This window comes from Lipotes vexillifer, unplaced genomic scaffold, assembly GCF_000442215.2.
Source record: "Lipotes vexillifer unplaced genomic scaffold, Lipotes_vexillifer_v1.1 scaffold83, whole genome shotgun sequence".
In the NCBI taxonomy this organism is placed as follows: Eukaryota; Metazoa; Chordata; class Mammalia; order Artiodactyla; family Lipotidae; genus Lipotes; species Lipotes vexillifer.
In genome coordinates this window covers 2,389,412-2,414,881 of record NW_006799780.1, presented here as the reverse complement: position 1 = coordinate 2,414,881, position 25,470 = coordinate 2,389,412, and the positions used below count along the sequence as shown (strand labels likewise).

Genomic DNA, 25,470 nt, shown 5'->3' with positions numbered 1-25,470 from the left:
AATTTAGTCAGATTTTTTTAGTGTCATTTACCAGGGGAACCAAAGTTTTTTTTTATTAATTTAAAAATTTTAACAATAAGATTTCTCCATGATACTTAATATGAAACTTTAGACACAGTTATATAGTGAGGTTTCCTTCATAGCTGCTTTGGCGTCTATAACATGAGGTTTATGGAAAAGCATGTTAGCAAAAGTGACTTTACAAAGTATATATGATCCTTTGGGTTAATAGTTTTTTGTAATTGGATCATTTTAGGGTATGCTTTACTCACAAGCTAACTTATTATTAAAGAGACGACCTGAAGCCTCTCTGGCTCTATGAAATAATAGATTTTTTTTTTCTCTAGAGATATAGAGAATGAATATTAGTAATTTGTTAAATTACAGGAAGAAACACATCATTGGGTATTATCTGAGTGCACAAACACTGCTATTGTATAGTAGCCATACGTTTTCAACTTCTTTTAAAAGGTGTAGCTAAGCCATTCTGTCATTATTACATGTTGTCAGAAAGTCTTCGTTTCCATAGCAAAGGAGATGTACTTTTATCTTACAGGTCTCACAATCCACGGGACCTACTAGGTGTCAGGCCCTTAACTAGTAGTAGACATATATCACATTTTGGTTTTTTGGAGAGAAATAGGTATCTTGGGCAGAAACAATAAAGCAGAAAAATCACATACCTAAATGAACTCATTTCCCTTTCCCCCGCTTCCCACTTTAAGAAAAATTTCTGTTTGAACGTTTTTTCTTTTTATGGAAAAGTTGGACTCCTTACTTCCTTACCTCCTTATACCTGCTGGATAGGGTACTTTTACTTCTTTTGAAAGTCAGAAAAGACCAGTCCTCCAATTTGGATTTTTTTCCTACTGCGGAAACAACCAGTTTTCCTTGGTAGATGACTTCTGTGACCACCTCTAGTTTTGGAACGTAGTGGAGTCACCATTTCCATGGAAGAAGAGGATCTGCAGTTTATCCTAATTGAAAAGATGCAAATAGACCCTGACCCAGAGAGAGTAACTGACATGGAAGAAACATGACACTTTAAAAAGACCCAGTCTTCACAGATTTAACTTTGAAGAGCCAAAAGAATTAGTACCTATAAGGAAGATACTGAAATGTATCAGTTCCTCACTATGCCTAGATAGCATTTAAGATATCTCTGAGTAGCAGGAAAAAAAAATGACTTGGCATGGCATCTTGTGTTTCATTCCTTTGGCAAAATGCTATTATACTTGCTCCACTTAATTTTCAGAAGTCTTAAAAGCCCTTGATGGAGAAAATTTTGTTTCTTAAAAATCAAAATAGCTATTATTCCTGATAAAGATAGTGAAAAAAATACACAACCTAATTTTCCTGGACTTCAAAGTAGAAGTGGTTCATAGATGCTGTTTCTATTAAGACTTTAATGTAGTTATTTTCCTACATGTAATCTGATACTCATTTCTTGGTCCATTTCTTTTGTTGTCATATGACAACACTTAACTCCCCACCTCACAGGGATGTTGTGAGGCAAGTTTTAAATGGTTCTAAGAAAAGTGTAGAATTTATAACTCTTGACTGTCTCTTTGTTGGTAGTTTCTACAACCGTAAGATTTTATTTTAAAATTTACAAGTGCTTTCCTATAGTTATAAGTGGATATTAGGTGTATTAAAATGGAAGTAAGATAATGAAGTTGTATTTGATTTATCACTGAGCATCCTTGTAAATAATTTAACTGAATGAAATGTTGCATTGATTTTTTTTTCAACGAAGAGCTTTTATACAATTATAATTAAAGAAAAGCTAAAGTAAAAGTGTCTGGTTTCCCCTTTTATTTAGTTGAGATTTAATTACTCATATGTCTTAGAGAGATGAAAGGTAACCCAATTCATCAATTTCTAATGAATAGAAAATGAAAAATACAATGAAATAGATATAATTTAAGGGAAAAAGTTATAGAGAGGTGCCCAGAATTTGGGTTTCGAGTAAAACTCTGTGTTATTAATTAGAGGTGAAATTTAGTAACATTTTCATTAAAAATAGGATTAATATAGGAATAGAGATTTGATAAGCACTTGCTTCACATCACAGCAAAAAGGGTTATAAAGGAAATTTGCCTTATTAAGTAAAGGAAAAATGTTTAAATATTAGCTAAAATTCATGCCTAGAGAAAAATTATTAGCCAGCGGAATTTGATTTCATTTATACAATTTCATTTTCATAACATATTTTAGAAAGTAATTGTATAACATATTCTCTTCCACATAAATCAACCAGCCCGATTTTGCAAATCAAACTTAGATATAGTGTGTGAATTATCAGATAATGACTCCCAGAGTGAGGTTTTTAAATTGCTATCAAATGTCTACTTTCTGCTGCTTTGTTTTCACTGTGTATAGTATCAAAAGACAAATCAATTCAAAGTGAATCTTTGGAGTCAGCCTTATAATCTGGCATTTGTAAACAAATAATTTAGAAAATCTTTTCTAAATTACCATATTATTTAAATGTGTGTTTTATAACTTATTCTGTATGCTTTAAAAATGGGAATGGACATAGTCCTGGGTTAAGTGTGTTAGTATCAAGAAAGCATTTGAAACCAGAATACCGTGTTTTTTTGAATGCCTCACTTAAAAAAATTTTAATGGCTTTAGATGAACTTTGTATGCTTCATGTTACCAGAGATCCTACTGCTCCCTACTGTCACATATACCACAAAATTCACTCACTCATGTTGTTTAAATTATTAGTTTCTTTAACTTGTATAGGGAGGTGACTGTTGAGGGGCCTTTCTTTGGCTAACTTGGTTTATCCCTCTTTTCAACATTTTATAATTTGCCCTCATTTAAGCATTTTATGCATATGTTCATATCAACTACCGATATGAATCATATACATTGGTTCATAGTGTATTCCTCTTTTTCCAGTTTAATGCTGATATGTTTGAATACTGCAGGGAGAATAATATTTTGGAAATTCTAACCTCATAATAATGAGAAAAACACTGTGTAAACAGCTAGTTTGAGGATAATTATGAAATTATTTGTAAATTTTATGTGTAAGCATTAATAAAAATAAACTCCTTTAAGAATAATTCTGAACCTGGTTTCTCTTGCCCATACTGATTCTTTTTAACATCAAAAACACTGAGAAGTTATTTTTTGATTAAAAAAAGTAGACAGTGCTTTCTTTTCCCCTCAAATATGATAGCATCTAATATAGTATGTGTGTTCTTCTAACCAATCTATCATAGAAAGCAAATATTAAAGTTGGTGAACATGTGCTTCAGAAATAATGAAGAAATATAACCACATTAGTCATTACCTTAACAGTATTCTTTTTTCTGATGTTTAAAACTTAGAAGGGCTATCTTGTATCAGTGTCCATTTTATTATGGGAACAGTTTATAAAATACATCCTGAGCCTGACATAATTCTAGAGAGAATAATTTCCTGGGAGGAAATGTGAATAATATAATGGGTTTGTGATTATTTTGTTGGTCTCTAAAAATAAAACATGTTCTTACCATCGTATACCTCTCAAAAATAAAAAGGTGAACTTGGGTTCTTCTGGCTATGCCACCAGTAGTATTCTTTCAGGCAAATTACTTAATCACTCTGAGCTGGTTTCCTCATCTATTAAGTAAAAGCGGAGGGGTGGGGGTGAGTAATGATTTATAAGGTCCTGTCTCTTGATTATCTTGAAGTGATCCTGCCTTTAATCCAGGAAATAAGATAGCCTCTTGCAGTGTTCTGTTGCTGGGCATGAGATTTAGTACTGAGTTTATAATCATTAAGAACTTTGATATGTTACTGTGCTACATAAAAAATTATACTACGTAAGTCAAATTAGCCATCTCTGTCTTTAAATAGAACATTAGGAAAAAGAAGTGTCTTATGCTTTTGCATTATGTGCACAAATAATTAAAATTATTTAAATTCCTTCCAGATGACACTGTGGATTCAAAATGTGTGATCCATCAGTTATTACTTTTCAATGATAATAATTTTCATTTAAAATTAGAGTGCTAGCACAGGAGATAGCATAGTATTGTAATGTCCTGGATTGGATTATTATAATGGGATGAATTTCTGAACTATAATACTACCTAATAACTAGACTTACAGATTGAAACCCATAATGACAAGTAAATCTTCTATACTTAGGAATGGATTTTAGCAGTATCAAATCATAAACAGCAAACTGAAAGAAACTTGCTTTATGTAGTGGCTCACTTTGAAATATGGTATTAACCAATGGAAAACCAATGGTGAGGTCAGATATGCTGTCCTTTGAGAAAGAAAGATGTAAAAATTTAGTAATATATTGCTACAGCTGGAAATAATAGTGTAGGCATTTGACACTTCAAATAGTGTTGTTTGATGTCTCATCTGTGAATCATACCTCACAGTTTAATACAACTTCTAAACTAATTTGTAGAAAGCATTATGCCCAAAAAGGTGAGGGGAGAATAGTCCTTGCTTTTAATTCACTGAAGTTCAGTGATACCAATTGAGGGAAAAATCATCTTTGTGTTTCTTCTTCCTTTATTTTCTTCCTTAAGAGATCATCTTGTGTTTGTTTGGCTTTTTTTAAATTTTTGTTGGAGTATAGTCAATTTACAATGTTGTGTTAGTTTCTGCTGTACAGCAAAGTGAATCAGTTATAAATATACATATATCCAGCCTTTTTTAGATTCTTTTCCCATATAGGTCATTACAGAGTATTGAGAAAAGTTCCCTTGTGCTATACAATAGGTTATTATTACTTATCCATTTTCACCTTATAATAGTTTATTTCAGTTCAGAATTCTGAATGCTAGGCTATGTGCACTATCCTTAGTGCTTCTAAAGATTAGGTGATATGGTGTGTATGGAAGTCTATTTATTAAAGGGCCTTAGATGAGTTTATACATTTACTTTTTTTTATAGTTTTATCTCTACTCATTTTATTTTATAATTGTCTCATGAGAAGAAGAACAGATACAGTTTCTTCATTTTCCAGGAAAAAAAAAAATCTGAGGTGTAAGGAGGTTAGGGAATTTTTCTAAAATCTATAGATTTCAGAATTAGAATTTGACTCTAACCCTCTACTTCTCTGCCCCAGTCTTTTTCCAGTTTATCCTGAAGAAATTTTAAGCCCATGTGGAGACCAAAGTTGAAAAAGATGATAATTAGCAAAATTCATTTGTTGTTTGGCACAATAGTTTTTAAATATGTGGTTGAAATTCACCAGTAAGTGGTAGGTCTGTAGGCATTTAATTCATTTGAGAACGTATTTTATATTTTGGTTAAGTCAGCATGGTCATATTGATTTTAGAGTTATTTACGTTGACAAATATTTTAATAGATTATCGTGTGTGCTTGTATATGTGTATAGTCATAGTATTCTTGATTATATAGCTGCAAGCAAAGGAAAATCATTAGGGAATCTTAGATTTAGGTAATTTATATTAGTGTCATAGTAAACTTACACATTATATGCTTTCTTTGCTCTTTAGTCTATTGATCTAGTAATATAGTTAAGAATACAATCTGGGTGTTTACTAAGTAGCTGGCTAATGGTTTTAATACTGCTTAGAGCTCACCTTTATGTTTCTAAAACCATCATGGCATGAACAAACATTTGGAACACTTGTCCTAAGAGTTCTCAGATTTGCATGTAAGGATATGGCAACTTAGCATCTAGAGAGGGTCTCATAGCAAACGTCATTTCTTAGGAGCAGCAAATAGCTTCAGAGGTATTCTACAGAATATGGTCATAGGCCCTGAATAGTTCAAAATTAGATTCTAAATTTTATTTGAAGGTAAAGAGGTTAAAAGTAGCCATATTCATATGATGATATATGGTAATTATAAAGGTATAATGTTAGGAACATATTCTAAAATCTATTGGTATCTTTTTTTTCTGGACCCACAGCAGATTAAATGCAGCAAATAAAGGCTGGGAGATAAACAAGGAAAAAAAAAAAAAAAAAAAAAAAGTAGCTCTATTATAAACCAGTGATTCTAAAGATGTGTCCAGAGGTGAGGAGCACATGGAAAGCACAGTTATCTTTGTGGAGTGTTTTTATATGTATATATATATATACATATATATAATCACATGGATTAGAAATCATTTAGCTAACCCATTATATATGTAAAAATTACCATGAGCCACATGCAAAAGCGTGGTCAAAAACATGACCAGCTGTTTCTGGAAGTTATCCATGTATAGGTCCTTTTTAATACTCATTCGTTCAAAATCATTTATTGAGCATGTCTGTGTGCCCGGACAAAGGGACTAAGATCGCCCTCAAGGAGCTTTGTGAGGCAATAGAACATATATTTGGTGGTGATGATGATGATGCAGAGGTAGTGATTCATGGAGTGCTCTGCAAGCCCCAAAGAGCCCCAGCTGTCTTCATAGCTCCTTCAACACCCTCTGATCTCATGCTTCCCTTTATACTCTTTTTGACATACTTGAGTGCCATGTACTGTGAATACATCAGTGCACAAGGCAAACATCTCTGTATGGTGTTTAAACTTAAGTAGGGGGGAGCAAGAAAAAGAAATAAATGACTGTATAATTACTGTTATGAAAAGTATCATGTAAGAGGAGATTAAAGGGAGAGGGAGAGGGCAAGTAGTAGTCTGTCTAGATTAGAAGAGGAGGCCTCCTTGAGGGGTCACTTATCAGTCATCTTCCAGAGAATAGAAACCACCTAGAAGACTGGGGGAGGAGCAATCCAGGCAGAGGGAGGGGTGCCTGCCTTCGCCTTGAAGCCCTTGGGTGTTTAGGGCCCTTATCTGAGGTCTTGGTAGTGACAATGGAAGGAATCTGTAGAGAAAAACTGGGATGGAAGAAAAGAGAGGGTTTTTTCACTCTGCAGCTCTGAGAGCAAGGAAATATGAAAACATAAAGGTGTTTCTACTCCACGAGCTTGTAAACCATTTGAGAACAATAGCCATGATTATTTATCCTTAAATTCACATTGTCTGATAGAGTGCTTGACACATAGTAGGTGTGCAAAAAACATTTGTTGACTCAAGTGACTGATTAATTGTTCCTTATGTATTAGAATTTTTTTTTCTACAATTAGGGTAGAAATTCCTTTGAGGACGAGAAAAATATCATATACATCTATTTAGTGTTAAGTGGTATCAGTAAATGGAATCTAAAATAGGCTTGTCTTCCTTCTTGAATTTCTCTGTTCAGTTTTACAAAAATGCATCTGAAAGAGTATTTATACTCTCAAAAGATTAACATCTTTAAGTTGCCTATGAAGTTAGCTGCCACAAGTCATGTCATTTTAATATAATTCTTGAAAAAACTCAGCATGAAAGCTAGCTTTCCAGATCTGTATTTGCATAGAGTTTCTCCTAAATATTTTTTTTTCCAGATATAATTGCTGTATAACATTGTATAAGTTTAAGGTATACAATGTGTTGATTTGGTGCATTTATATATTGCAGATGATTGTGTTAGCTAACACCTGTGTCAGGTTACATAATTACCATTTCTTTTTTTTGTGGTGAGAACATTTAAGATCTACTCTTAGCAACTTTCAAGTATATAATACAGTATTATTAACTGTAATCACTTTGCTGTACATTAGATCCCCAGAACTTATGCGTCTACTACCTGGAAGTTTGCACTCTGACCAACATCTCGATTCCTTTTCCCCAACCCCATCCCCTAGTAACTGCCATTACGGTCTCTGTTTCTTGCGTTTGGCTTTTTTAGATTCCACATATAAGTGATAGAATATAGCAGGAGTCCCCAACCCTCGGGCCCTGGACCACTCACTACTGGTCTTCGGCCTGTTAGGAGCCAGGCCTCACAGCAGGAGGTGCGCGGTGGGCGGGTGAGCGAGCAAAGCTTCATCTGCTGCTCCCCGTCGCTCCCCATCGCTTGCTTTTCCGCCTGAACCATGGCTCGCATTACCGCCTGAACCACCACCGCCCCCGCCCCCCACCCGCCTTCCGTGGAAAAATTGTCTTCCACGAAACTGGTCCCTGGTGCCAAAAAGGTTGGGGACTGCTGGCATATAGTATTTGTCTTTCTCTGTCTGACTTATTTCACTTAGCATAAACGCCCTTAAGGCCCAGCCAATGTTGTTGCAACTGGCAGGATGTACTTCTTTCTGGTGGCTGAATAATATTTCATTGTGTGTATACCACATCTTTATTCCTCTGTTGATGAACACTTAGGTTGTTTCCATATTTTGGCTATTGTGAATAATGCTGCAGTGACCCTGGGCTCATAAGCCTTTTACTTGTTTTTTATAAATCAGTAACAATCATAGAGATATAACTAATTGAAAGGCAAAAAAAAAAATCAGTCATTACAAGCTCATAAAATATTTACATAAGGACTTCACTAATATGGGCAAACTAATATATATGATAGAAGCTCCTCTGAAGCTTGGGATATATAGTTATTTGGGGTTATTTTCCAAAGGCTGTTAATAAACCAAGTAAACCTCAAAGCATATTTTAGTGCTAAGAGCCTAGATTTAGTAGACTCTGCACTCATTTGTAGAAAACAGCATAGCAAGAAGTAATAGAAGGCCCTTAAAGTAATTATGCAGATATTCACATTTATATGTTTTATAAAATTATTTACTTTTACATGTAAATGTAAATAAAACAAGTCATCCATCTCTATAATATAAAGTCTTTTGATTTTGAGTTATTTAGTGATATGGATATCTATTGTTTTCATATCCTCAAAAAGAAGTATAGAGATCCTGCTTCATTAGTCAATCCATACTTGTAACCATTCTCCATTTCAAAATATGTTTTGCAAATTTTGCTGTGATGTCGAAGACCTTTGGAGCAATAACTTAAATCTGTTTAATCCAAACTTAATCTGTTTAAATTAGTATAATCTGATAATTATTTTTATTAATCCACATTCTAAGCTAGTTGAAAAGCAGTCACCTGCATGGCATTCTCAACACCCTTACATACGATTGCATGTAGCCTATTGTGATAAATAATAGAGCAGAGGAGCACATGTGAAAAAATGCTTCATGGTTTAGTTGGAAAAACCTTAAGGCAGGAGTCTTAATTCAAGTTTTAGCTCTGTTGCTGCTATATAGAAGGCAGAAAGTCCCCATCCATTACAGCATTTGGATTCAATAGTTGAGTTAGTTAATTCAGTTACTTAAGCTTGGTGTAAATGAAGCCCACATCACTGATCTTGACATCATATGTGATAGCTTCACACAAACAAAAACTCTTTCCAAGTCACAGATTACAGAAGAGGTGTTAGAGCAAACGGGAAACTTAAATTTGTGGAATGGTTATGTTCAAATCTGTCACCGTTACTAGAAAAACAACACAAAGCACGTATCCTGCTGACAGTGATTTTAGTTGTATCATCTTTCTATTGCAAAAGTGGTGACTCTTGCAGAACTAATCTGCAGTTGGAGTACAGCCAGTCTTCATCAACTTGGCCAATAAAGTTGGTTCTTGGAGTTACTTTGGCTTCCATCCAGGCTCAGCAGGCAGGCTTTAGAGGGAAAACCAAAAAAAGCCTGTCTTGTTAATAGCCAATCAATCAGTAGTAGACTAAGCTATTATTAATTCTGAGGTATATTCACTTATCATATCCCCCTTTTTAAAGTTCGTTTGCATAATACTTCTGGTCAGGGCCTTTACCTTTGCATATTATTTACATAGCTCACATATACATTAAATAAATGAAGTTAGTAATGATGATCTGCCTCAACTAAAAAACAATAATAGTTGCAAGTAAAATTTTGTTCATTCTACAACTCAAACTTTTAAGTAATTTGAAGTTATGTCTTTTGACTCTGGCCTTACCTTTAAAAACAAATTTAAACTGAAATGCAAAAGTTCTCTGATTCTGAGTGTTAAGTAATGGTCAATTATTTATTACAATTGGTTTCTAAAAAGAAAAGTTTTCATGACAAGAAATTGGAAAACAGATTTTACTGTAAAATTATCTATATATTTCTACTCAGTTTTAGCTCTTGCAAAATCTCTGTTAATAGCATCTTTTCCATTCTAGTGCTGAGCGAGATTTCTATTTTATTTATTTTGTTTTTCCCCAACAATACTAAATATTGTGCTGAACTATTTTTAGCATGGATTTTCTTTAAGTGACCTACTTTGCAAGGAAACAGAGACATCTTAGCCTCTAAAACTCAATCAAATTATGGATAGACAGATAAAAATATTCATTTCTGTCTTGAATAAAGTATGATGATTATAATGCTATTACCCTGTAAATAAAAGAACAGCCTCAATATTAATTGATCTCACTCTTTGTAAAAGATAGATGTATATTCATAAGAGATAAGAGGAACATAATTCTTAGTATGTAAGGTTGTTTCCCTGAAGACATCTCCCCAGTAGGATAATCTAACATCGTTCTCTGAATAAGTTTCCAAAGAAAGTTTTTAGTCACTGACCAGTTTTTATAAGAGGGAAACCAACACAATTATTGACTTGCCTGAAGGAAGTAGATACACAATTCACAGTATGACCTTGAGTAAATTCTTTTCTTTTCTCATTTATGAACTAGCAGTAGGCCCACTAAATAGCTTTTTCTCCCTTCCCTTACATCCAGCATCCAACCCTCTCAAATTCACTGATGGTAGGGGAAGTATGATTTACATTAAAATATTTTAAACACCTATAAAGTAGTTTGAGCCTTTCACAAATAAATATCTTTGAGCAAGAAGTTGGTATCCACGCCTACTTTACTTTAAAGAGAATAAGCTGCTTTACGTTTTCAAAGGGAATCTCTTTAAAGGTCTTAGAGGTCAGAGAGGTAGGGAGTTGCAGTGAGAGTAAAAAGGGAAAATGAAATTGGGACCTCCCTGGTCCCTTCACCTTGTATCTCCATTCCTTGACCACAGGTACTTTAAGGCACATGGCAGAGACCACAGACATTACTGTGCCAGGCAGGCCATGTGCAGATGTTAGCAGATACTATATAGTATGAAGCCATCTCCAGTGAAAGCTACTCTAGCACATAGATATGCTTCCATTACTGCTAGGAGCACAGTTATGGGTGGTAGGGGATTTCTAAGGGCCTCTTTTTAGTGGGTTTATGGGTCCCTCCATTTTAGTGAATAAAAACCGGCCTAGGGCTAGACTTTTTGTGTTCTCTAAAGTCAAGTGGGAAACTCTGCATTGAAGTGCATTATGTTTTTATGAGGTAAACATAGCATAGTTCAAATTCAGATTTCACCTTCTCTTCTCACCCCTCACAATCAGAAAGCAACCTTACCACTTCATGAGAATCATGTTTGTTAACTTATTTTCTCACTCCTTCATTAGCTTGATAAATTTATTCTGAGGTCTACACCAAAGGTTTAAACTTATAAATAATACATCTATTTTACCTAAGGGTGACAGCAGAAATCATGGAGTGCACACCTGATGTGGTTTCACTTGAATTATATCTGCTTAAGTTATTTACATCACTAATCAAAAATATCTCCCTTAAAATATTTAATGTTAAATCTTTTTAGCTTTATAGCTTACTGAAGATTCTTTCAGGATTCTTTATTGCCTGTACATGTACAAAAGGCACTAACATATGATGGTTAGGTGCTTTCTTCAAGGGTACTTTTATTTGGGCTGTTTATTCCTCAAAATTAATGAGGAGAGTTAGTATTAATCCTAATTTTACAGATGAGGAAGCTGAGACCCCGTGAGGTTAGATAACATGCCCGAAGTCCTATAACTAGCAAATGGCCAGAGCCATGATTTGAACCATATCAACAACAGAGTCCTGAGCCTGTGCCTTTTTTAAAATTGAGATACAATTGACGTATAACATTGTATTAGTTTTCAGTGTATCTGAGCCTATACTTTTAATCACTGTTTCACAGTTGTTTCTTGCTTAATGTGTACTTTTAACAGAATTCTTCACAACTTAGAAATTTCTATTTATAGACTGATACAGACATGCATTATACATTTGGAAGTAATTTGCTTCAGATTAATTTCATAACTTCCTCAGAAAAGTCAGTGGTATTTCAGTTTCTTTACCAGAACTAAGGAGAATTCTGTAGTTTATCAGATTCCAGGTGCCTTTGATAAGACACACTATTATTTATATACTAGCAAGAAAAACATTGTCAATTAAACTGACTATAGCAGCTCTTTCAGGTATATTTAAACATAGATATTAATATATCTATGTAACTCTTCTGTACATACGTAATATATGTAAAATAAATGGTTTAAGATGTTCCTATAATTTCATCATATGCAGAGTCCAACTCTTCAATTCACTTTCTGATTCTATAACTTATGTCCAGTTTTTTTGTTTGTTTTTTGCGGTATGTGGGCCTCTCACTGTTGTGGCCTCTCCCGTTGCGGAGCGCAGGCTCAGCAGCCATGGCCCACGGGCCCAGCCGCTCCACGGCTTGTGGGATCTTCCCGGACCAGGGCACGAACCCGTGTCCCTTGCATCGGCAGGCGGACTCTCAACCACTGCGCCACCAGGGAAGCCCTATGTCCAGTTTTTCAACCCAGTATCATCTTTTGGGGCTGTCAATAATATTAGTGATAGTGTTTCTTTAAAAACTACTTTACTCTTGTCTCTGAGATTTTCTTCCAAACCACTGTTTATTAAAAGCTTTAATACTTAAATTCCATTTCACTTCTAAAAACTGTGTTTCCCAATTATAACCATGTGATTTCCAGTTCACGACAGGGCTGTCTTTAAAACTTTATTGGCAAACATATCTTCATCTGTTTACTAGTAGCGATCACTTTCTATATTGTGTGTTAATCCAGACACACCAGGCTCTGTGCAAAGATAATAGATTGTGAGGCAGGGAAGGAATCTGAGCTGGAAAGTAAGATTTGGGACATTATCAAGGCAAACATTGAAAGCAATGGTCAGAGGAGGGAGCTTTTAGAAGCAGGTGCCAACAGGAGGGTAAGGAACAGAGCAAAGGGAACATCTGATAAGAAGGCCCCAAGGATAAGCATAAAGATAAGGAAGGAAGTTGCCAAAATTCCAGTCAGCTTTGAGAGGCACCTTATTAAGCATTTAGGCAAATTGGGGCTTTCAGCCATATCTAGTAGAAAAATTCTTAGTATACTAGGTTCTTTAAATACCGTTTATACACAATGCAAAATTACTGTTTTCATTTAAGAGGTATTTATTTGCTCTAAAAGGATAGCTTACATTGTATTAAGAAAAACAAACTTCGATCCAAACTGTTGAAGAAGGCCTTAGTTTCTCAGTGGCACTAGCTTGGGGCCAGTAGGAGGGCATGAGAGCACCTAGCCCAGAAGTGGCACACAAACAGGTTGAACGCCATGGTGGCTGCAACTGCATCCACAGGTGTGGAGAGGGCGTGAGGAGAGAAACCAACAGGCAGGTCCTGAGACAAGGCAGTATTGTGGGGTGCTCACATCAGCCCTCTTACTTTCATAGTTAGGGAGTGACCTCACTACCAAGATTAATGTCAAGAAGTAAGCCTGTTGTAACCTAATCTTAAATCCTCTTTTAAAAGCTTATCTGGATATTTTTCACAGTTCTACATAATTAACATGCTTATTAGGAAATATATATCAATACAAGGGGCTACCATTCCAGAGACTCTGATGGTGGATCCTGGGTCCTGGAGGCATGGGAGAGAGGCATCTTTCTTCAGTGCTAAAACTGACCATTCACATAGCAGATTCACTCCACAGGTTAAATAAGTGCATTGTTTGTGCATAAGATTCTTATTTTGTCAGACAGTCTATTTGTTAGATAGTACTTTTGAAGTACATTTTCTTCTAGATTTTATGTAACTAATTTAATGAAGTTTACTACTTTCTTGCAGAACTCTGACATTAGATGAAGGAAAACAGTAAAATTCCAGTTTAAGGAACCTTTCAAATGATGTTTTTGGAGTGTTTTGAACTCCTTCATCTGACTTCTAGATCTCAAGCCAACAGGAAATTAGCTGGTCCTTTTTGAAGGGAAACTCTACCAAACAGTCACAAGAATAAAGAATTATTTTGCCCTTTACTCCAGCATTCAGACATGAGATCATAGTTGTATTTCAGTATATCTTCTGACTCACCGGTGTCTCCAGCTAAGCAATTTCTTTGCAAACAGTTAATGTGAAACTATCAAAACTATACCTGTAAAAAAGACCAAGTTAGTAGCCAGAGAACCCCAATATTTTTTTTAAAAAACAAGTGTTCTGAAATGTAAAATGCTAACTTAAAATGTTGGTATCAGAATTAATCCCAAGGTATTCGTTACTGCTAAAAATCAGGAACGTGATACCTTAGAGTTGTAGACTAAAGCAAGGAACATTGTTTTTGCAAACTTGCAAAAGTGTGCCAAGTATTTAACATTATATGTAAGGGCTGAACACGTCTGAGATAGCTCACGTGTGGAACTTCCTTCAGGGCACTCTAGAATTCATTATAAACTGAAATTGTGGAAGGTATTCTAATATACTGGATGGTGAAAGGAATATATAAAGAAGTTGTAGAGAGAAAACAAGGCAGATTGACCAAAATCAAAAACATTTTATTTCCTAAGTTGTGCTCTAGAAAGACAGATTATTAGAGGAGTAGCTCATTAAGTTCAGGTAGCAAGAATGTTCTGAAAGATTCAGATTTACCAACAAAGATGAAATTTTGGTTGATATGGCAAAATAGCCTTAACAACACATATTTATTTACCTTGGAACCAAGTACAAAAAAATGCAGAAACAAAAACTTATCATTGAACTGCTCTGCTGTAGTATTCATTTCGGCACTATTAAGTCTCAAATTGTTATGGTTTACTGTACTCTTGTGCAATATGCATAAAAGTATTTGATATGACAGTTTTTTTAACATTTGTTTTTTAGTGCAATCAGCAGTACTTTGGGCTCTGCAGAGGAAATAAGAAAAAGGTTAATGGGAATCCATTGATCAGCTTATCTGTGGCCAGACATCACTACTTAATACATTAGAGGTTCAAAACAGGGATATGAAGTAAACAAGCTATAGTATATCAAAACTTTGTTCATCTTTTTCTTTCCTGTTCCAGAGGCATTGTTTTAATTTTTTTCTGCCCAAATCAATTTTAATTATACCTTGTCTATGTCCCATTCCTTTCCTTTGTGTATATCTCTGCCTCTCTAATCCTATTTCTCCTATGTACTTCTTATCACCATCTCCAGTTGCCCTCATCTCCTTCCTTTTAATTTTCAACTCTCTTATTATGTGTCACAGCTGTTCTGTTTCCTGCCCACCCAGTCTCTTCCTATGCCAACAAATACATGAGTGGAGCAGCTTAGAGACCATTCTACCCATTTTAAGAAGACCTGACTTTCCAGAGCTCCTATTATTTGTAATCCTACAAGTCATAGAGTATCTAGGAGTGCTTCGATAGACTTTTTTTTCTTTTAGTTGTGTGATATTTTTATTTGAAGTATAATTTATGTATAGTAAAATTCACCTTTTCTACTGTACAGTTTTATGAGGTTTGACAAATTTGTACAGTTGTGTACACATCAACACAATCAAGGTAAAGAAGGGTTCAATCACCCCCCAAAATTCTCTCCTGCTCTTTTGTAGTCAGCCTCTCCCCATTACCCCCAGCTCCTAGCAACCAGTGATCTGTTTTCTGTCGCTATAGTTTTGCCTTTTCCCTAATGTCATATAAATGGAATCATACATTAAAGAAAGAATGGAATCATACAGTATGTAGCCCTTTTTTTCCTTTTTAAAAAAACTGGGGTAAAATATATATAACATAAAATTTATCATCTTAACCATTTTCAAGTGTACAATTCAATATTGTTAAGTGTATTCACGTTGTTGTGGAACCAATCTATAGAACTCTTTCATCTTGCAAAACTGACACATTATATACCCTTTAAACAAAAATTCTCCATTCTTCTCTTCCCCCTAGCACCTGGAAACTACCCTGCTACTTTTTGTCTCTACGAATCTGACTACTCTAGCTAACTTACATAGGTGGAATCATATACTGTTTGTCTTTTTGTGACTAATTTATTTCACTTAGCATAATATCCTCTGGGTTTCTCCATGTCGTAGTATGTATAAGAATTTCCTTCCTTTTTTTTTTTTTTTTTAAAGTTTTTGTTTGTTTGTTTGATTTGCCTGTGTTGGGTCTTCATTGCTGCGCGCGGGCTTTCTCTAGTTGCGGCGAGTGAGAGCTACTCTTCATTGCAGTGTGCGGGCTTCTCATTGCAGTGGCTTCTCTTGTTGCAAAGTGCGGGCTCTAGGCACGTGGGCTTCAGTAGTTGCAGCACGCAGGCTCAGTAGCTGTGGTGCCCAGGCTTAGTTGCTCTGCGACATGTGGGATCTTCCTGGACCAGGGCTCGAACTTGTGTGCCCTGCATTGGCAGGCAGATTCTTTTTTTTTTTTTTTTTTGCGGTACGCGGGACTCTCACTGCTGTGGCGGACCTGGGCACGAACCCATGTCCCCTGCATCGGCAGGCGGACTCTCAACCACTGCGCCACCAGGGAAGCCCCCTGGCAGGCGGATTCTTAACCACTGTGCCCCCAGGGAAGTCCCAATTTCCTTCCATTTTAAGGCTCAGTAATACTCCACTGTATGTATGATGTATTTACCACATTTTGTTTATCCATGCATCAGTGGATTCTTGGGTTGCTTCTACCTTTTAACTATCTTGAATGATACTGCTATGAACATTGTTATGCAAATATATTTTAGATATTTACCAACAAGTGGAATTACTGGATCATATGGTTATTCTATTCTCAATTTTTTGAGGGACTGCCATACCGTTTTCCACGGCAGCTGCCCCTTTCCCACCAACAGTGCACAAGGATTCCAATTTCTTCATATTCTCACCAACACTTGTTATTTTCTGTTTTTTTGACAGTAGCCATCCAAATGGGTGTAAGGTAGTATTTCATTTTGAATTTGATTTGCACTTCCCTAATGATTAGTGATGTTGAGCATCTTTTCAAGTGCTTACTGGCCATTTGTGTATCTTCTTTGGAGAAATATTTATTCTAGTCCTTTGCCCATGTTTTGATCAGGCTGCTTGTTTTTTGTTGTTGTTGAGTTGTAGGAATTCTTCATATATTCTGGATATATGATTTGCAAATATGTTTTCCAATTTGTGGGTTGCCTTTTAACTCTCTTGATTGTATCCTTTGATGCACAGAAGTTTTAAATTTTGCCATACTCCAGCTGTATCTATTTTTTTCTTCTTTACCTGTGCTTTCTGTGATATATCCAAGAAATCATCGTAAGTCCAGTGTCATGGAGCTTTTCACGTATGTTTTCTTCTTAAGGGTTTTATAGTTTTTGCTCTTATGCTTGATCCATTTTTAGTTAATTTTTGCATACGGTGTGAGACACGGAACTAAGTTCATTCTTTTGCATGTGGATAGCCAGTTTTCCCAGCACCATTTGTTGAAAAAAACTGTCGTTTCCTCATTGAATGGCCATGGCAACCATGTATGTGAAAATCATTTGACCACATATGTGAGGGTTTATTTCTAGACTCTCTGTTCCTTTGGTCTGTATGTCTGCCTTTATGTCAATACCACATTATTTTGATTACCATAGCTTTATAATACATTTGAAATCAGGAAATGTGAGACCTCTAACTTTGTTCTTCTTTTTCAAGATTGTTTTATCTGTTCAGAGTTTCTTGAGGTGCCATATGAATTTTAGGATGGATTTTTCTATTTCTCCAAAAAGCACTGTTGGGATTTTGATAGGGATTACATTGAATTTGTAGATCACTTTGGGTTGTATTGACATCTTCACAATATTAAATCTTCCAGTCCATCTACATGGTATGTCTTTCTGTTTATTTGTGTCTTCTTTAATTTCATTCAGCAACATTTTATAGTTTTCATTGTACAAGTCTTTCACCTTCTTGGTTAAGTTTATTCCTAAGTAGTTTATTCTATTTAATACTATTGTGAACAGAATTGTTTTCTTAATTTCCTTTGCAGATTGTTCAGTGTATATAGAATCACAGCTAGTTTTTGTGTGCTGATTTTTGTATCCTGCAACTTTGCTGAATTTATTTGTTAGTTCTAACAGCTTTTTTGTGGAATCTTTAGGGTTATCCACATAAAAGATCATGTCATCTGCAACAGAGATAATTTCACTTCTTCCTTTCCAATTTAAATGTCTTTTATTTATTTTTCTTGCCTAATTCCTCTGGCTGGGACTTCCTGTATCATATTGAATTTAAAGTGGTGAAATAGTCATCTTTCTCTTGTTTCTGGTCTTAAAGGAAAAGGCTTCAGTCTTTCACCTTTGAATCTGATATTAGCTATGTGCTTTTCTTACATGGCCTTTATTATGTTAGGTAGTTTCTTTCTATTCCTAGTTTATTGAGTGTTTTGAAAAATCATGAAAGGATGTTGAAATTTGTCAAGTGCCCTTTTTACATCAATTGAGATGATCACATGGTTATTTTCCCCTTCATTCTGTTAATGTGGTATGCTGTATTGATTTTTGCTTTGTTGATCCACTCTTGCATTCCAGAATCTCTTTTCATTTTTAAATAGTGTCTTTCAAAGAGAATGTTTCAATTTTTATAAAATCCCTTTTCTCAGTTTTTTAAAATGGATCATCCTTTTGGTGTTGTATCTAAGAAACCTTTGCCTAACTGAGAGAGACAAACATTTTTTCCTATGGTTTCTTCTAGAAGTTTATAGTTTTATATTTTGAGTTAATTTTTGTATTGAATATGAGATATGAGTCAAGATTCTTTGTTTTTCCTTTTGTATGTGGTTATCCAGTTGTTTCAGCACCATTTGTTTAAAAGACTATTTTTTCTCCTTTGGATTGTCTTAGACCCTTTATAACTATCTTCATTTTAATCATTTTCAGATATTTTCCTGTCTTTCCTGTCTCCCTTGGAGATCTAGGTTTTGCTCTTGTATCATAGTCTTTCACCTGAAGAACTTCCTTTAATATTTCTTATAGTGTATGTCTGCTGTTAATGAATTCTCTCATCTATTGTCTGAAAAACTCTTTATTTCACTTTCATCTAGAGAGGTATTTTTGTTGTGTGTAGAATTCTGAGCTGAGAATTGTTTTCTTTCATGACTGTCACTCCATTGCCTTTTGAATTACTTAGTTTGTGATCAGAAACCTACTGTAATTGTTACTTTTATTCCTCTATATGTAATATATTTTTGAGTTTTTGGATCTGAGGTTTAATGTCTTTTATTATTTTTTGAAAATTCTTAGCCAGATTCTCTTCAAAATTTTTCTTCTGCCTTTTTTTCTCTTCTCCTTTTGGGATTCCAGCTACACATTTGTTGAACAGTTTGATATTGCCCTACATCTTGAATGCCTTGTTTCTTTTGTTCATTCTTTTTTCTATTTGTGTTTCAGTTTGGCTAATTTCTATTTGGTTTCAAGTTCACTGACTTTTATGCAGCCGTGTCACGTTTACTGATGAGCTTGTCAGAAGAATTCTTCATCTCTATTATCATGTTCTTTACCTCTAGCATTTCCATTTGACTCTTATAGTTTCCATCTCTGTTGAAATTCAACATCTGATGATACAGGGTGTCCTTTTCCATTAAAACCTTTAGCATAGCTATTTTACACTCCTTGTTTGATAAATACTACATTGTGGTCATCTATGGGTGTGACTCTGTTGACTGCTTTCTCTCTTGGCAGTAGGTTTTTTCCCTTGCTTTTTGGTATGTCTTATAATTTTTTATTGAATGCCAAAAGTAAGGCATTCAATAAAGATGAATAGTATTTACTCCTGGAGATGGGCCTGACTCTTCTGCTAGGTTGTTAGTGTGAAGGTTAAGCTGGTTTATTCAGGGGTTGACCTGGATTTGGAATTTGTTGTTGCTGTGGTTACCATGAGTACATCACAGGCTTTAAACATGTCTGGCATTACCATGTGCTTAGAATTGGGTTTGGGTTGCTGGAAGGTTTTCTTACTGTTTCTGCTCCAACCTCAGCTTTTGGTCTTTTCTATGTACCTTTGCCTCAGAGGGGGTCTGTCTCTTGACCTCCCCCCAGTAGAAGGCTGCTATCAGCTTGGTGGTAGGGGATAGGGTAGGTTTCTCTATTGTCCTTGTCCAGCCTCAATCTTGGGCACGCCCTGTGTCCTGGGGTATCAGGGTGGGGTTCTCTCCTGTACCCCTCCAAGTAGCAGACAAATTCAACCTTGTAAATCTAACAGTCTTATGCGGGAGTTTACTGCCCCGTCCCCCAAGGTTGGAGACTTCTAATGGTCTAGGACCTCTAGTAGTCTAGGACTGTTTTTTGTTCTTTTCACAGGGTTATAGAGTTTTATTCCCTACTTTTCCCCTAGCCATCATGGGTCTTCATCTCTGTCTGGGAGGGTGGGGGTAACAAGATTTTCTCCCCTTCTCCCAGTGATTTAAGGCTTTGTTTCCAAAGAGGAAAAGAATCCTGACCATGCTTTGTGGCTTTTCCACAGTGGTGGCCTCTTCCCTCACCCAAGGAGCCCTGGAACTTCTGTCACTGTGGAGTTTGGGGCCCAGAACAGTGGTGTATGAATGCATTCTGGTTCACTGACATGGAAGCTCTCCAAACCTCATCCTTTTGGGTTTTTATGGAGGCTCCATTATGTAGACATAATTGATTAACTCATTGGCCATTAGTCATTGATTCAGTCTGCAGCCCCTCTTCCCTCCCTGGAAATCAGGGATTGGGACTGAAAGTTCCAACTCTGTTCTCATGGTTGGTTCCCTTGGCAGCCAGTCCCCCCATCTTTAGGGGTTTCCCAAAGTCACCTCATTAACACAGACTTACTTGTGGCTGAACAGGGCTTATTATGAATAACAAGGCACATTTCACCTTTATGGTTCTGGATCAGTTTCAGGAACTAAGGACAAAAGACCAAATATTATAAAAAAGATGCTCCCATTGCTCTATTGCTTAGGAAAGTCTAAGGGTTTGGGGAACATGGACAAAGACCAAAACATATGTTTATTATAAATCGGAATATTACAGATATATAGTGGGGTTTTTTTAAGTTATATGTCGTATTAGTTTGCTAGGGCTGCCCTAACATATACCACAGTCTGGGTGGCTTAAACAATAGACATTTATATTCTGTAGGCTGGAAGTCTGAAGATCAAGGCGTTGACAGGGTTGTTTCTCCTGAGACCTCTCCTTGGCTTGCAGATGCTTTCTTCCAGTGTCTTCACATGACCTGAGGAAGTGCATGTCTGTGTTCTAATTCATCTTCTTATAAGGACACCAGTCATATTGGATCAGGGATCACCTTAATTACTCCATTTAACTTAATTACCTCTTTTAAGACTGTCTTCAAATATACTCATATCTTGAGGTACTGGGGGTTAGTTTTTTTTTTTTTTTTTTTTTTGCGGTATGTGGGCCTCTCACTGCCGTGGCCTCTCCCATTGCGGAGCACAGGCTCCGGACGAGCAGGCTCAGCGGCCATGGCTCACGGGCCCAGCCGCTCCACGGCACGTGGGATCTTCCCAGACCGGGGCACGAACCCGTATCCCCTGCATCGGCAGGCGGACTCCCAACCACTGCGCCACCAGGGAAGCCCTGGGGGTTAGTTTTTTTTTTTTTTTTTGCGGTATGTGGGCCTCTCACTGCCGTGGCCTCTCCCATTGCGGAGCACAGGCTCCGGACGAGCAGGCTCAGCGGCCATGGCTCACGGGCCCAGCCGCTCCACGGCACGTGGGATCTTCCCAGACCGGGGCACGAACCCGTATCCCCTGCATCGGCAGGCGGACTCCCAACCACTGCGCCACCAGGGAAGCCCTGGGGGTTAGTTTTTTAACACATTCATTCGTGAGCAGACACAATTCAGCCCATAATGCAAAGAATTGGGGAAAAAAATGGAAATGTAAAGATCATCTAGGACAGTACTGTCCAGCAGAACTTTCTGTGATGATGAAAAGTTCGGTATCTTTGCTGTCCAGTATGGTAGCCACTAGTCATGTGTGGCTGTTGAGCATATGAAATGTGCCCAAAGGGACTGAGAAGCTGAATTTTTTACTTTAATTCTGAGCAATTTAAATGTAAATGGTCACATGCAGCTAGTGGCTAACATTTGGACAATACACAAATAATGACTGAAATAATTGTGATGTAGGCTGAGTTCTCAAATTCTTAATGGACTTTGCTACATACAGATTGTAAGATAAAACCTAGAGAAATAAAAAATAAAGCACTCTCATTTTTGTTCTTTTTCCTTTTATAAAGACGGTAATCTTACTTTATAATTGTGAAATTTTCAATAAATGTGTTTTAGAAATATTCAGAATCATTTTTTCTGCTCTTTATTTTTTTTTTTTTTTTTTTTGCGGTACGTGGGCCTCTCACTGCCGTGGCCTCTCCCGTCGCGGAGCACAGGCTCCGGACGAGCAGGCTCAGCAGCCATGGCTCACGGGTCCAGCCGCTTCGTGGCATGTGGGATCCTCCCGGACCGGGGCACGAACCCGCGTCCCCTGCATCGGCAGGCGGACTCTCAACCACTGCGCCACCAGGGAAGCCCTGCTCTTTAATTTTTAAGAGGTTTGATATTTGCATGTATCAAGTGTTTAAATTAGTTCAGTAAGATTTTTGTTGTCAGATTGTAGAGTCCATTTAAATAAAACTAACATCTGTAGCAGAAAAATTGGTAGATGGTTTAAAAATCTGTAATTCAGTTAGGGCAGGTGAATCAGTGCATGGTTTACTCAGAAACTCTGAACCTGGAAAATCATTCCACAAAAGAAGAAATGGAAAGAGCTTTATTTTTAAGGATAGAAATGGATTGTTAAATTAATAGCTTAACTTATTGTTTGATTTTTGTCCTTTCATGGTGGTTGATGAAGTTTTTTCTGTAAACTTTAGAAAATTTTTTAACTTTTCATTTAAAACTGATTTTAGACTTACAGAAAAATTGCAAAAACTGTACAGGGAATCCTCATATACCCTCATCCAGCTTGTCTTCTTGTTAACATCTTACATAACCATAATATAATTATCAAAATCAGGAAATTAACATTGATATAATGCTACTAACTAAACTACAGATCTCAGTTTTCACCAGTGTCCCTTTTCTGTTCTAGGAACCCATCCAGGATCCCACATTACATTTAATTATTTCTTCTTAGTCTCCTCCATTCTGTTTCTCAACTTACCTTTTTTTGACACTTTTGAATTGTGCCAATCAGTTATTTTGTAGAATATATATGATGTTTTTTCAAAATTGGAATGATGGCTATGCATTTTTGGGAAGAATGCCACAGAAATGATCTTGTTATGCTGATATGTTTTCTTCCTGGTGATGAGCTCTAGAAATCTTGATGATTGAAATGATGCTTTCTTTTATACAGTATATATTAAGATTGCTATAAAATATCAATCCACCAAAACATTTGCTCTGTGATGCAAATGAATTTTTAAAACCTAAAATGCTGATTAAAGAAAGCTATTATCATCACTAGTTAATGGGATGAAGTTAGTAGAATTTCAGTAATAGGAATAAACAGTTCAATAATGAGAAAGAGAAACCATCTTTTTCTTTCAAATGAGGTAATTCTTTCTTCATTGGAAAGTTAAGAAGGAATTATCAAGAGAGGGGTCTTCTCACCTAATGGAATAGTCTTTGTAATAGAAAATTATCTTGGTTGAGATACTTAACTCTGGGTAACTTATCAAGTAGAACATTAAATGAGGAAAAAGGTGATTGCTTTAGTTTTGTTCTATAAGTGACACCAGAATTCTATCAGAAGTTAAGTGTTTAGAACCAGTTTCTAGGTCTAGCCTATCATATGACCTGAATTCAATTTATTACAGCAAATTTTGTATTTGGGGCATTTAAAAGTTCTGAATAAGATGACGTAAATCAACAATTTCAAAAGAAATACTGTATTACATGTTCTAGACCTTATTAACATTGAAGCATCCTCATATGTTTTATATGAAGGAATGAAATTGTACTTCAGGCTTTGACGCTCTTAAAAAATAAAGTACGTTGTTAGGTTTTGTTTATAAATATTTTTCAAGATATAATGTTTATTCCTCAAAAGAGAATGGGTAGAATCTCTTCTGTAGATACTTGTATCTGTCATAAAGAAGGGAACTCTTCCATATTAAGCCTCCTACTTTGGTAGCTTTTATATTTCTTTACTTGGTAGGTTTTATTCACTAGGAACATTTCAGTGAAATATTTGTGTTTTTATTCTTTTGGGGTTGTTTTTGAAACATTCATGGATTATAAACCAAATAATAGAAGTGAGTACTGCTGTCTCTTCAATGTAACAATATTCAGCATAATGGGTAGAATTTTCTTTTATTTTAGTTCAGCAATCAGCAAACATTGGGAGGCTGAACTGGCTACCCTCAAAGGAAATAATGCCAAACTCACTGCAGCCCTGTTGGAATCCACTGCCAATGTGAAACAATGGAAACAGCAACTTGCTGCATATCAAGAGGAAGCAGAACGTCTGCACAAACGGGTAAGTTCAGGGCTGCTATGGGTAAGGATTTATGGCTAACAGATTTTCTTGATCAGAGGAAATTTACATGTAGATTCAGCACAGGAACATCTTATGGAGATTTTTGTTGGTTATCAAAACATATATATGGTTTGTATTATATGTTTATTGGTTAAGCAAAATATTTTCTGCAGTTTTGGAGTCCAAACACCTGATTTCAAATTCCTGTTGTGCCACTTATTAGCTGTCTGACCTTTGGTAAGTTGTTCCCCACTTTCTACTCAGTATTCTCATCTATAAAATAGGAATAATAACATAGACTCTAATTCCTGTGAAAATTGAGATACTGAATTGACATGTAATTCCAGAGTTAATGATAATGCTTTTATTATTTTATTGTTATTTCTTAAAGAAACAACAGTAAATTTGAAAAATACAGGTAGAAAATTCTTTATAAAAGTTGGTAACAATACAAATATGGGGCAGTAAAAGAAAAATCAGACATCGCAATACCATTAATATCAGAAGACTAAACAATTACTTAATAAAGAATTATTTTATTCAAAGCATATGCATTCACCCAGTGGGAAGCAGATGCCACTAGTTTCTGTTTTTCAAACAGCTGCCAAAGAAGTGAACCCCATAGACAAGAGGAAATGGACTTAGAGCACAGTTTGAGGAGTGTACTTAGTGGACCAGGATGACCGGGGAAGTAAGGTAGAAGTTGAGTAGAGACAGGAGGGAGAGTAAGAACCTTGAGTAAACACCGTTCTATCCTAAGTATAAAAGTCAACTCATGAGGGGGAAAGAGGGAAGTTGTTATTTAATGAATATAGTGTTTCCATTTTGCAAGATGAAAAGCTCTGGAGATCTGTTTCACAACAATGTGGATATACGTAACGCTACTGAACTGTACATTTAAAAATGGTTGAGATGATAAACTTTTACTGTGTTTTTTTTTTTTTTTTTCTTGCGTTATGCGGGCCTCTCACTGTTGCGGCCTCTCCCATTTGCGGAGCACAGGCTCCGGACGCGCAGGCCCAGCGGCCATGGCCCACGGGCCCAGCCGCTCCGCGGCATGTGGGATC

General features: G+C 36.1%; 1 protein-coding gene across 1 annotated transcript in view; it reads left to right on the top strand.

Moving 5' to 3' along the window:
- Window positions 1-25,470, top strand: part of HOMER1 (homer scaffold protein 1) — a 130,411-nt gene that overhangs the window by 82,158 nt on the left and 22,783 nt on the right. Inside the window, exon 6 of the mRNA XM_007471969.1 lies at window positions 24,247-24,403. Coding sequence (XP_007472031.1) covers window positions 24,247-24,403 — 157 coding nt within the window. The remainder of the gene's footprint in view (window positions 1-24,246; window positions 24,404-25,470) is intronic.